General features: G+C 45.1%; 1 protein-coding gene and 1 non-coding gene across 2 annotated transcripts in view; one reads left to right on the forward strand and one right to left on the reverse strand.

Annotated features, from left to right (window-relative positions):
• The window catches only part of HSBP1L1 (heat shock factor binding protein 1-like 1), a 15,296-nt gene that overhangs the window by 2,078 nt on the left and 718 nt on the right, over positions 1-12,500 (reverse strand). The window contains exon 2 of the mRNA XM_010577166.1: positions 6,928-7,283. Coding sequence (XP_010575468.1) covers positions 6,928-7,283 — 356 coding nt within the window. The remainder of the gene's footprint in view (positions 1-6,927; positions 7,284-12,500) is intronic.
• TRNAW-CCA lies at positions 7,258-7,329 on the forward strand. Its single transcript has one exon. It is a non-coding gene; the product is annotated as a tRNA-Trp (tRNA).

Raw genomic sequence — 12,500 nt, forward strand, 5'->3', positions numbered from 1 at the left:
TGGTGGTGGGGTGTGGGGGGGGGGTGAGGTTGGGCTGGGCGCTCTGAAGGGAGCGGGGTGAATCGTTAAAGGGCGCCTCGCGGTGCTCTCCCTCTGTTTTCCAGAGAAATCGTAACTCTGCGGGGCGGTGGCTACAGAAGGATGTCGAGGTTCGACCTGCAAGAGGCCTTACGATTTCGTAGGACAGAAGTGGCAAATTAAACGCAGGAAGATGCTCATCGACCAAAAAGGCCCAAGTTTGGGGTTGGTTTACTTTATAAGCTTTGTCTCCTTTTCCCCATGTAATTAATTTTCTGATACAGAGTGGTAAAAATACCGTGCTTGCTGACATTCCTTGCACCAGAACGTCTAAGGAGGCAGGACCGAAGGCATCAGCAAGAGCTGGGCCGTGGCTCCTGCAGTCGTGCTAGCATGTAGGTCATCCCTGCGGTTTTCAGCTTCAGAGCACAAAAAGCTCCTGGTGCATCTATCGCAGAGGTGTCTTGTTGCCCACGCAGATGTCCCGGGTGCTGTAACTGTTGCCTGATGTAAATGACGAGGTTTTCAAATTTACTGTGCCTATATGTTTAGGAGAATATCACTGTTGGGCAATAGCTTTCCTTAGCCTATTACTTTAGAGATAGGCCAAACACGTAACAGTACCTTCATCCACAAAAAGTTTATCTCCTGAGTTAGTAGTGACTTCATGTGCTGGAAATGTTATCTCCTGTAAACCTACCACTTACAATCTTTCATAATAAACTTAATTGTTTTCCTTCTTGACCTTCCCCGCCTCATTTGGGACAGCATGTTAAATCTCTGTGGTGAGATGCTGGCATCAAAGCAAACCTCCACATTGCTGCCTGCTTCCCATAACCGAGGCTTCTCCTCTGTACCTCCTGATCTTTCCACTCTTTTAGATTCTCTTCTTTGCCTTTGTTGTGGTTTAACCCCAGCAGGTAACTAAGCACCACCCAGCTGCTCACTCACTTCCCCCCCACCCAGTGGGATGGGGGAGAGAATCAGGAAAAAAAAAGGTAAAACTCGTGGGTTGAGATAAGAACAGTTTAATAGAACAGAAAGGAAGAAAATAATAATGATAATAATAACAATAATAAAATGACAATACTAATAAAAGGATTGGAATATACAAAACAAGTAATGCACAATGCAATTGCTCACCACCTGCCGACCGATGCCCAGTTAGTTCCCAAGCAGCGATCACCCCCAGGCCAACTCCCCCCAGTTTGTATACTGGGCATGACATCACATGGTATGGAATCTCCCTTTGGCCAGTTGGGGTCAGCTGCCCTGGCTGTGTCCCCTCCCAACTTCTTGTGCCCCTCCAGCCTTCTTGCTGGCTGGGCAGGAGAAGCTGAAAAATCCTTGACTTTAGTCTAAACACTACTTGGCAACAACAGAAAACGTCAGTGTGTTATCAACATTCTTCTCATACTGAACTCAAGACATAACACTGTACCAGCTACTAGGAAGAAAATTAACTCTATCCCAGCCAAATCCAGGACAGCCTTTCTCCTTGTAGAAGGAAAAACCAAGCAAGTTTTGCAGAGCTTGAGTGCTCTAGTAATGTTACCGCTCTAGAAAGTTTCTAGATAAAACAATTTGAACAATGATATGCATATAGATATGCTTTGCATTTGTACATAGCCACTAGCTGTAACCACATAGCTTTTTTTATTCTGCTGCATAAATAATAAGAAACAATTGTTTCTTCTTACCTGTTTGCTAATAAATCTCCTTTCCCTTTGGGCTAGATAGTATAGCTGTACTATTTGCATTTTTACTCCTGGTAACAGGCATAGTCTTCCTCGTTTTCCCTCCTGCCAGAACAGCTACATAAGCTTCCCACTTAGGCAGCAGTATTTTCCTGTGGAGGCAGTTGAGGTGGCTCTGGCCGCTTGTGTCCAGATATCTTGAACAAAGTCAGAGAGTCCTATTTGCAGTCAAGGGCTTGCAGGGGTAAAGAAACAGCTGGAAATGTGGAGCTGCAAGCATTATACAGCCAACCAGTTTGCAAGAATTGCACTAAATCTTTGTAGCGCCACATTTTAGCAATGGCTAGGTTAGAGTTCAACTGAAACCAAGCATGACTCGGTAAAGGTTTTTTGTAAATAGCTCCTCTTGTTTGCAAGGCAGGTCAGTGCCAGTGAGTCAGAAAGAAACCCCCATGGTATCCAGCCAGCATAGCAATGGGGGAAGGGCAATTAAAAGTGTGAAGGAGACTGAAGGAAATATTTTACTGTATATTTCTGCCTCCAAAGGTCTGGTTCTTTTACTTAGTGGCCTCCACAGCTAATTTGAATGGCCCTCCTGGTTCAAATCTGGAGCTGAATTAGGCCAATAGTCCACAGCTGGGTTTATGGAGTAAAAACGGAAGTGTCTGTAAATCCAAAAATTGTCATGGAAAAGTTCCAAAGTTCAGAAAACCTAAGGATAGAAGAGACAAACAACAAAAAGACTTTGCTTAACAATGAATTTATTTAAAATAGAACTGCTGCTCTCAGCTTTGCCCTGCTGTCCTCTATTCTCTCCTGCCTCAGAGGTCTCAGTTTTTCAGAGTTGAGCTGTTATATACATTTCTAGGGTCTGAAACCTGGGAATGTAAGATAAGCCATATTTTAAAAGCAGTAATCCATGTTAGGCATGTGTCCATGGACTAAGGGAAGCCAGGCAAAATTTTTTTTTCTTTTTTTTTGGTGGTTTCAAAAGCAGAGGTTTAGCTGAGAACCAGTAAACAACCAGTGCTACCAGTGCTACCAGTGCTCATAACAGTATTTACTGCAGTAAGTAAAGAATACTTCATTTACTAAAAGGGTGCCAAGAAGTTCCTGTTGGCAATGAATACAAAACCAGATCTTGAGGGTGTTAGAGAAAGGAACAAAAGAGAAGATTTGACAATAGAAATTCCTTTTCCATGCCAAATATGCTCTATGCTACTTCCGTTTGTTGCCGAAAAACTCGGAATAAAGAACTTATCAACACCAATTTAGTGTAGATAAGCAGACACTTCTTTATTGACGGCCGGGTGCACGGGTGAGTCCTCTCACGAACCACGCACACCTGAACACCAAAATCATACACCTTATATTAAGCTTATTCATACATATTCATTAGATTTCTGAGAAATGTTATGCATATTCATTAGATTTCTGGGAGGTTATTAGCATATGTAAATGTCCTTTACGCAGGCCCAGTGAAGGTCTCTGGTGGTCTTCAGAAGCCCTCTGGTGGTCTTCCATAGTCTTCCTCACTTTGTCCGATAGTTGACCTTTCATGTGATTCTGCGCAGTACGATTTTCGCCATCATGTATTAGATTTACATAAAGTACATTCAATGTTAATTCCTGAATTTAATGTTTCTAGTGATTGGCCCTCAGTCACACCACCTTATCAATATTCTTATACTAAAACAATCATTGGTTAATCTCACTTAACTCTACTGATTGGAATTCTCGTTAATTAGATCAAAGTAAATCTTTACTACAGCTTCCGTGGTTAACTGATTTCAGACAATACTCGAATTCTTATAGTTACACATAATTCTTAAGTTCCTAAGTTCCTATTAATTTGAAATTCTGACATCTGTTATCTAAGTTCTAAATGTTCCTACTAGATGATTTTAACCAATTCCTCCGGCCTTGGTACAGGGCTGTACAGGGGATTTCACAGCAGCTGTTAGTTGTTGGTTAAATGTATAGAATGCAATATATAATTTTGCTAAAATATTTCTTATAGTTCCATATTCCTATTAAAATTAAATATAATTAATTCTAACTAATAACAAATCAGTAACATTTCCCCCCTTTGAAAGTGTTGAAAATTATTTCAATACTTTCACATTATTTACATAACATTTATCCACTACTATTTTAAGAGTTAATATTTGTTTCAGCATATGTTGGTGGTGGACTGTATTCTGGTGGAATAATTGGAACCTCTCTCATGATCATGCGGTTGACTGCAATCCTGTTAGTAAATTGTCTCTTCAGGCAAGCATATAGCAGCATGATCATCAAAAAGACAATTAGTAACAGAAACAGAGTTTTGATTATTGACTGTACCCAAGAGCTCAGATTCCATCTTAATCCGCTAAAAATTTTTCCCAGCCAATCTTCTGACACGTTCAGTTAAAAGCTTAGACTTTAGTCACTTTCAATTTAAATATGGCCTCTTGGTATAAATCACGTGAAGTAAAAATAAAAAACAGGGCAACCTGGAGGCTGGGGAGCCATCTGCTTCCATCCTATTTCAGAATTGCAGTTCTGTGCTGTGAACTCTTCCCATTGTGCTTTTATGCTCAAATGGTATCCAAAGCCTATTTCTCTTGCTCTTTCCCAGGGAAATTCCAGTCCCTCCAATGTTGGAAGGAGAAATCAGGGTAGTAGGATAGGAAATAAAAGTATGTTTAAACATTTATAGTCCTAAGCTCCAAGTTCAATGCCACTACTATATGACGCCGTGCTGTAAGAGCCTGTGGTGTGGAGCGATAAAGGAATTGTTTTGTAGAAATGCATTACCCTTGTTGTTTGGATGTTACTTAAAGCCCCTTCCCTCTCCTCTCTGCTGACAAATGAGATTTTATATACCGGGGGTCAGGAATCCTCCAGTCACATACGCCAAGCCTGTCTGGCTCAGGGCTGTTTTAGAATGGAGGTGAGGACAGAGAGAGGGTGCCTCAAAAAAAAGCCTAATATTACATGTGTGGTAAAAAAGAAAACAGGAAATTTAGTCCTGGAAGGAGACAAGAAGGCAAGTATTCCTGGGCCACCATGGCAGCTTGTCTGGCTGTAGCTCAGAAGGCAGGATGCAAATCACACTGCAAATTTTGGGGTTTGGGGTTTTTTTCTCCCCTTGCTGGCAGAGGCATGGTCAATTGTAAAGTTTTCTCTGAAGAGAAAAAGGGCTAGGTACAAGCTAGGTCTTGCACCACAGTCATGGTATTTCTGCTACCAAATTGTAGGGTTGGGTCTTTGAGTCATGCTGAGCTTGGTCTTTCCCTCTCTCTTAGGAATTTTCTCTTGTGTCACTTTGCAATCGTTGTTCAGAGGGACACAATGTTCAGAGAAAGCGTCTGGCTTTGCTAGGTCATCAGCTTTTGTATGCTGAAATTCTAAATGGTGCTGAATGGTTCTTGCAAGCAAACTATTAACATTTACCTGTTCCTCTTGACTCAGCACAGTGTAGTTCACTGAAAGCTTGTTCCGCTGGAATACTTACTGGTGAAGACATCACTTTCCTTTCATCTGGTAACATCAGTGGAAGTAACAAGTTGCTGTTATTTAAAAGCATGGAAAGATGTGGTGAGTGAAATGCAAATGCTTCAGGCATGGGGAAAAGGCATTCGGGTCAATGGTGTCTGACAACTGTAGTGCTTCTTTGAAAGACAAGTCATTTGAGGCAAATACTAAAAGCTTGGGTGTTTGTGCATGGTTCGAATTTCAGGCTCTGTGTCTTTGAAGAGAAAAGGGTAATTCCAGCCGTCGGGAAACCCCATCCCTGATGGAGGTGCTCTGCCTTCAGTCAAAGTGTTGCTGCTTGGGACTGCTGCTCACAAACCCCCTTATTGTGAAACTTGTTTAGTCAGCCCCTTTCTGCAAGTTTCTCCAGAAAGCAAACTGACAGGGTTAAGAATATTCTTTATCAGAAGTTCCTTGTGTGTATTATGGACATCATGTATCGCTAAGTAGCTGTAACAGAAAATGGGATGGTTTTCCCTGTAAGTGTTCTGCATTGGGGGATAAATGTAGGAGCAGCAGAAAAGCAGCTGCAGATGGTTTGACTACAGAAGCTGGCGTGGTGGCATCCTTTGGCTCTGCAAAGGGTTGTGTGTAATTTGTGGCTGTGTGAAATCACCCGTCTAGCTGCTGTTGACTGAATTATTATGTGGCAATCCAGAAATCTCTAGCTAATGTTTCCTGGGCATGGCTGGTAAGAGATGCTACCTCCCATGCTGCTTTCTGCTCCAGCCTTGTTCCTATGGTCTTTGGACCATGAAGGTGGAGGAGCATTCATCGAGTAGTTCTCTCCTGAAGGGCTGCAGGAGGGAGCTGGAGGTGTTTGTCCCCACTGGAAAAGGCAGTGGGGTCTGTTTCTCTGGCCTGGTGGCATGCCTGGTTGGATCTGGAGGCTGCATTGAAATCACCCCGCAGCCTTGCTCCTTACGTTGGGTGTCATACATGCATAGTGGAGTTTTCCTGAAGAAAACGTAGTGTGTAGCAGGCAAGGCTCTGCCAGCCTCCACTGTGAGGGCAAGACGGGGCAGCCTCTGCGGCACAAGGACGGTGATTTGACCCCACGTGTTCGGATCCCGCAGCCTTGTGTGGCTCTCTTCCAGGTACCTTGTGGTCCAGAGCAGAGCGTGTGTTTTGTACACAGAGATTAAACGTGGCATGTGGTGGGGTGTGTGATGGGAAGAGTATTTTTCTACAAAATTTGGTAAAAGCCTGTGCTGAAGAGGCTGGAAGCTGGGTGAAGGAGGGAATGGTTCATTTGAAGACGCACATTTTGCTTTTCCAGAAGCTGTAAAGAACCATGGCTAAAGTTTCCTGTGAGCAGACTGCAGCTGTGTTCACGCTTCCTTGCAGCTTTGGAGGTAATTTATCCCAGAGAAGACAACTGGAGTGTTTTCCTGATACAGGCAGTTTAAATTCACCTTGAATTACTGGAAAGCACTTACTACGGTTGCAGAAAACATGGGTGGATTTGGGCAAATATGGGGAATAACACTGGGCAATGTCAGCTGTAGGATAAACGCTATGTGCTCTAACAACAAAGTTTGAATCAGTGAGCAAGGAGCGTGATATCAAAACCCAAGGGTGTGGAAATCTGATCCTTTGGCTATTTTTGTCAGGAGAAAAAGCTTGCGCTTCCTTCTCCGAAACAAAGATCCTTTGCAAACATGCTTTTAAGACCGAAACCTTTACTGACGGTGGCCTGGCCTGCTTCGCTCACTTTCTTCTGCGAGATGTTTGCAGCAGAAGGGGGGTGCTGAGGGTAGGACAGGTCTTCTGTGGAGCTGGGCTGCTGGAGGACGCCTTCCCACCCCAAACTCCAGCGAGCGCTTCCCACGGCATTCGGCAGCAGGAGTCTTGTGGGTGCATGTTCCGAGCGTGCCTGGTAAAAGGCGTCTGAAGTGGCAAGGATGTAGAGGGACCGGCCGAGGGTCTCTACCAGCGCGGGCTGCCACCAGTGTCCCCCGGGCTGAGGAGCTCCGGGGACTAGGTCCTCCGGGGGAGGGGGCAGCAGGGGCAGTGGCGTGGCCTCATGGCGCAACGGCAGCGCGTCTGACTCCAGATCAGAAGGTTGTGTGTTCGAATCACACTGGGGTCAGGTCCGGTCACACTGGGGTCAGCCCCCCTCCTCTCAAGGCTGTTCCCGTTTTTGGTGCTGGCCGGAGAGGCTCAGAGGACACGTGAGGACGTTCAGCTTCTCTCTGGGATAAATGCTGTGTTAGTTGAAAAGGACCTATAACTGCAGCTCTTTGGGGTTTCAGAAAAATGAGACCACAACTTTTGTAGCTGTCTCGTCTCAGTTATCAATGGTCTTGGACTCCATTGTTACTCACACAATAAAGTTGCGTTTTGGTTGCCCCCCTGCTCCGCTCCTGGTAAGGGCAGCGTAAATTTGTTTTGTTTTGTCTTTATGTGTAGAAGACATTCTTATGTGTACCACAGATGCTGAGCTTATCTCAACAGAAGCAAAACAGGAGTGTGCTACAGTGTGTAAATGCCACCAGAAGCGCTTTGTTCTTGAAAGAAAAAGAAAAAGTAGTTTGTAATGCTACTGACTCCAGATCATATGGTGGTATTTTGAATCATGCCGAAGCTATAGTGTTTCTCTGTCATTTTTCTTTTCTCTCTGCTTCCAAGCCACTCCACAGCTTCACCAAGAGGGAGAGAAAATGAGTCAGAAGCGGCTAAGGATAGTTCTGGTGAGACTTAAGATGCTGCACTTACACCTTCACTCATTCTTCAGAGATAAAGACAGTTTAAGGATTTCCGCAGTTGCATTTCACTCCCTATGCTGTGTCTGGCTGGGATGGAGCTAACTTTCTCCATAGCAACCTGTATAGTGCTGTGTTTGATTTGTGACCAAAACCGTGCTGATAGCACACCAGTGTTTTCACTATCGCTGAACAGTGCTTACACAGCATCAAGGCTGCCTCTGCTTCTCACTCTGCCCTCTCCCCCCAAAAATAGGCTGGGGGTGGGCAAGAGGGTGAGAGGGGAAACAGCCAGGACAGCTGACCCCCACTGACCAAAGGGACATGTCGGACCGTGTAGCATCACACTCAGCAATAAAAACGCGTTTGGGAGGGGGTAGTTTCTTCCAAAGTAGCTGTTGCTTGGAGACTGGCTGGGCATTGGTCTGCTGGTGGGAGGGGGTGAGTGATTGCCTTCACATCACTTATTTTTATTCTTTTTCTTCACTTATTATGTCAACCCATGAGGTTTTTTTTTTCTTGGTTTCACCCTTCTGATTCTCTCCCTCATCCTGCTGAGGGGGAGCATGAGTGACTGGGTTGGGGCTTTGCTGCTGGCTGGCATCAACCCACCACACTCCCTCTTTCCCATCTCACTCCCCAGTATCAGCAGCTTCTTGGTGAATGCAATGATCCTGTAATTAGTAAGTATTCTGCCCCAGGGAGGGGTGAAGTGTGGGAGAGAGGGAGATGGTGCAGGGCTCTTTCTGCACCTCAGCAAGAAAGGTCCAACAAAAAATGGCTTCATAAAATAGCCATTTTACTAAGACAGAATAAAAAAAGGAATATAGATAGTGAGTAAACCTTATGTCCCTTCTGACGCTAGGCACCATGGTTCAGCACTAGACAGACCCTGTATGGATTCTCCCACGGCACGCTGTGCAGGTCCCATCTGTGGAGATGTTCCTCGTTTCTGGTCCTTCAAGTTATTGCATATTTTCTTACGAGAAAACAACACTACTTCTAAAGGTTGTTGATGTGAGAACTTCTGGCTGCACTGTTAGATGCAGGCAAGGATGTACAGGTAGTGCAGCGGCTGGTGCCGAGCGGGAGCTGCCTGTGGGCTCCCTGAGGTGACCCCGTGGCCAGGGGACATGGGCAACAGCACACGAAGACCGTGTGTGGAAGAAATGGTCGCAGTCAGCTGGACCCCTTTGACAGAAGAATAGGCTGTGGGTTAAGCGGTCCAGGTTCAACTTTGTGCCCATGTGATATGTTGTTGTTTGTTTATTTCTCCCCTCGCCTGAACTTTGCGCTGGAACGGTTTGGAGAAGGGGTCCTGGTTCCCGCTCCCCGGTGCAGAGCATGCCGCTGCTGCCCGGAGGTGGGCTTGTGGGCTGGGCACGTTGGTCAGAGGTCCTCCTTGGAAGTGGCGAGGGAGTTCCTTGGCACACCGGTGGGTGCTCCACCCGTGCTTATACTCACTGCTCTGTTTACAAAGACCAGTGCAGAAGGAGAAAGCAAAAGCGGTGAAGATGTGCAATAGAACAGTATCTCCTGTTAATGCTTGCTTGATTCTGTGCATCAGCGGCAAAACCCAGGGCTCACCAGTGTTTGAAGGGACCAGGAGGTAGCTACTGTGACCAGTTGCAGTGGGGTTGCTTTAGCAAATCAAAAGTGGAGAGGACAGCTGATCTAGTGATAATACATCCGGGCAGGAATGGCCAATTTCAAGGTACTTAAGACCCATTTACTTGCTTTATTAACAGTACAGTGAATATTTCTTTTTAATCTCGCCGTGACTATAGTTGTAGATTGAGATATAATGTGATAATTGAAGGGAATTTGGCTACCATAGGCATTCATGTAATCCTTATGACAACACTTATTGTGCAATGTGTTCAAGGAGTGACCTAGAGCTTATCTGCACTGAGTCTTTAGCCTATGTCTTGCAGGGACTTCCTAGGCTTGCTTCAGTGCAACAGCATTCCTCTAACGTAGAATACAAAATAATTTTAATAGTCATCTTTCAAAATCAATTGACAGAACAACAGACTGGTTTGAAGACTTGCAACAATCTGCTATTTTTGCTACTGCAGTAACTACAAGTGAAGCATCAACAGCCACCTTCCTCCTATAAAAAACTGCAAAGAAGGAGCTAAGGCTTCAGTCTTGAAACTGGTCCGACTTGGGCAGTTGATTCCTGTGTCCTATGGGCCCTAGTGTCCTTCTGCTAGGAATATGGCTACCTGGAGCCAATTCTTGAAATGAGCCTCTGCTTATTCTTCTAATTCGGTGGACCTATTTGCAAAACAAGACCTTATATAATAATTTTTACGACCTCTACCAATGTTAAAATCCCTTTGAAAACATCCCATGTCTGTTCACCACTTTCAGCTTCCTTAAACTGTATCCACAGATACCATAGGAACATTTCTTTACAAGTATAATCTCTATCAGATTTCTTAATCTGGAATAAATCAAAGTTCTCGTTACGGTTGGAGGTTTAGGGACTACGCTGTCACCAACATGTTAACTGCTAGGAGCTAGTTCGTAACTAGTTGGCTAGAGCTGCTCACATACTCAATTTCAATTCTCTTACAGCAGTTGTCATTAAAAGATTAACATTAGTCTTCAAAGACCTGGTGTGAAACATACCGCCTCCTTCTGTTTTCTGAACGGGTAATGCAGTTCTAGCAAATGGAGATTTTTTTTTTTTTTAAATGGGGAATTTTGCCAGTCCATATGGAAAAATAAATGCGCCTCCTCACTCAGAAACAGAGGATTGCTGTCTGGCAGTGAAGCAGTACTGCTGTTTCTACGGTAGGCTCTGCTTTTACACCAAGGAAGCGGTCTTTCTGAGCTCCCTCTCAGTTACTACCTACTGGACAAAGAAAACTAGTTTGATGTAAAGCCTCACAAGGCTGAGCATTCTCATCTGGCTGCACTCAGAGCTGCAGGTTGCGGAACTTTTCCTCGATGAGGCAAGACTCTCTTCAATCATCTGTTATCACCCAAGCTTTAGATAAATTTTCTCCAGGGGACTCTCCTACTGGAGTCCTGCTGGGTCTGTTGTGGTTGGATAGTCTGCGTTCTGGGCTGTGTGCTATGCTGGAGTCAGTGAGTGCCTTCGGCTGGCACCGCTGCCAAAGAAAGTTGCCCCTGGCTGCTTAGAATATTCCGAGACCTGAACGGTCCCTCCCTGGTGCTGGCACGAGTTTTCGTGCAGCTGCTCAGCCGGAGGAGTTCAAGCCACCCTGTCATTCCTCCCCTTACCCAGTGCCTGGCATTACTAGTCAGTTTAGCTTACATCAGGGGATTAACTCCAGAACAACTAGGACATTTTTCAGTGACCAAAACTGAACTACATTCACACAGCAACATGCTGTAATTGAGCATTTTTACCCCTACAATTTCAAGTAAGGGTAAAGAACCTATGTTAAGGCAGTTGTCTGTTTCCAGTTGAGTCCTTTAGAATCTTAATATCGTATGAAATTTGTTATCACATAGACTTAAAAGTGTCCTGGAATTACATGGAAGCTAACGTGGAGAACTGGTGTCAGCCTGGGCAGTTTCTTCTATGTAGGTAACCACTACTTCAAAATATCTATTTTGTCCAGATAATTTCTCAAAACACTTGTACTTACGTGAACAAAAGTTGGCTTCCTAATCTGGGCTATTCTTAGTGTCAGCCTAAGGCTTGTTTAGACCTTTGTGCTTAAGGAAAAATAATGTGGCGAGGGCTCCCAAGAAAAGTTTGGAAAGAAGTTGGCGTAACTGCACGATTATAACAATGGACAAGTGATATATGGAATATAAGCCATTAAATAATAGAACAGGTTTTAAATTATGCAGTTTATACATGATTTGATTGTTATACTCTCTCTGAATGAGTCAGATGCTCTGAAAGCAAGAACTTCACGCTTCTCATCCAAAAACCAGAATTAAAGATTTCCACTGTGTATTTTTAGCGTCGACAACGAAACTTTCAGGTCCCTGGAATGAAGTAGAGCTTCGTTCGAGTAGCAGAGCTACTAACTTCCCTGTGGGAAAGGCGAGTCCTAATGTTGTCACCGGTCACCTCATCCACGTAGGAGAGTGTTTTGGATGTTTGCGTGACGGTACCCCAAAAATGCTCTTTGAAAAATAGTCTCTGCAGCAACGGGGCAGGTTCACGTGCTGCGTGTACGCGGCAAAAACTCGCCAGGTGGCAGGAACGGTCGCAGCTGCGTAAGGTGCTGCTGTGGAGGAAATAAACAAAAGGCTGCAGAAGCCCCGAAGCGAACATTTCTTTCCAGTTTTACTTCATCCCCTTTCAAGACTCACAGCAACCCATTTACACTTGCTGATCCGCGACACGAAGCCATACATCACCCAGTCGCGGGAAAAACCATCCGATTTTCTCCCCTGTTGCGTGAGCAGCGGGAGCCCACGCAAACAAGGACGGAACGTGCGTGGCAAAGCGCACCCGGGCGGCGGCCAGGCAGTAATGCCCCAGGTTAGCGGCGGCGGGGCCGGTGCCACCCGCGGGCAGCCTCCCCGGTGACACTGACACGGAGGGGGTCACACGGCGTGGGCT

Source organism: Haliaeetus leucocephalus, unplaced genomic scaffold (genome assembly GCF_000737465.1).
Source record: "Haliaeetus leucocephalus isolate CR32 unplaced genomic scaffold, Haliaeetus_leucocephalus-4.0 Scaffold41, whole genome shotgun sequence".
Taxonomy (NCBI): domain Eukaryota; kingdom Metazoa; phylum Chordata; class Aves; order Accipitriformes; family Accipitridae; genus Haliaeetus; species Haliaeetus leucocephalus.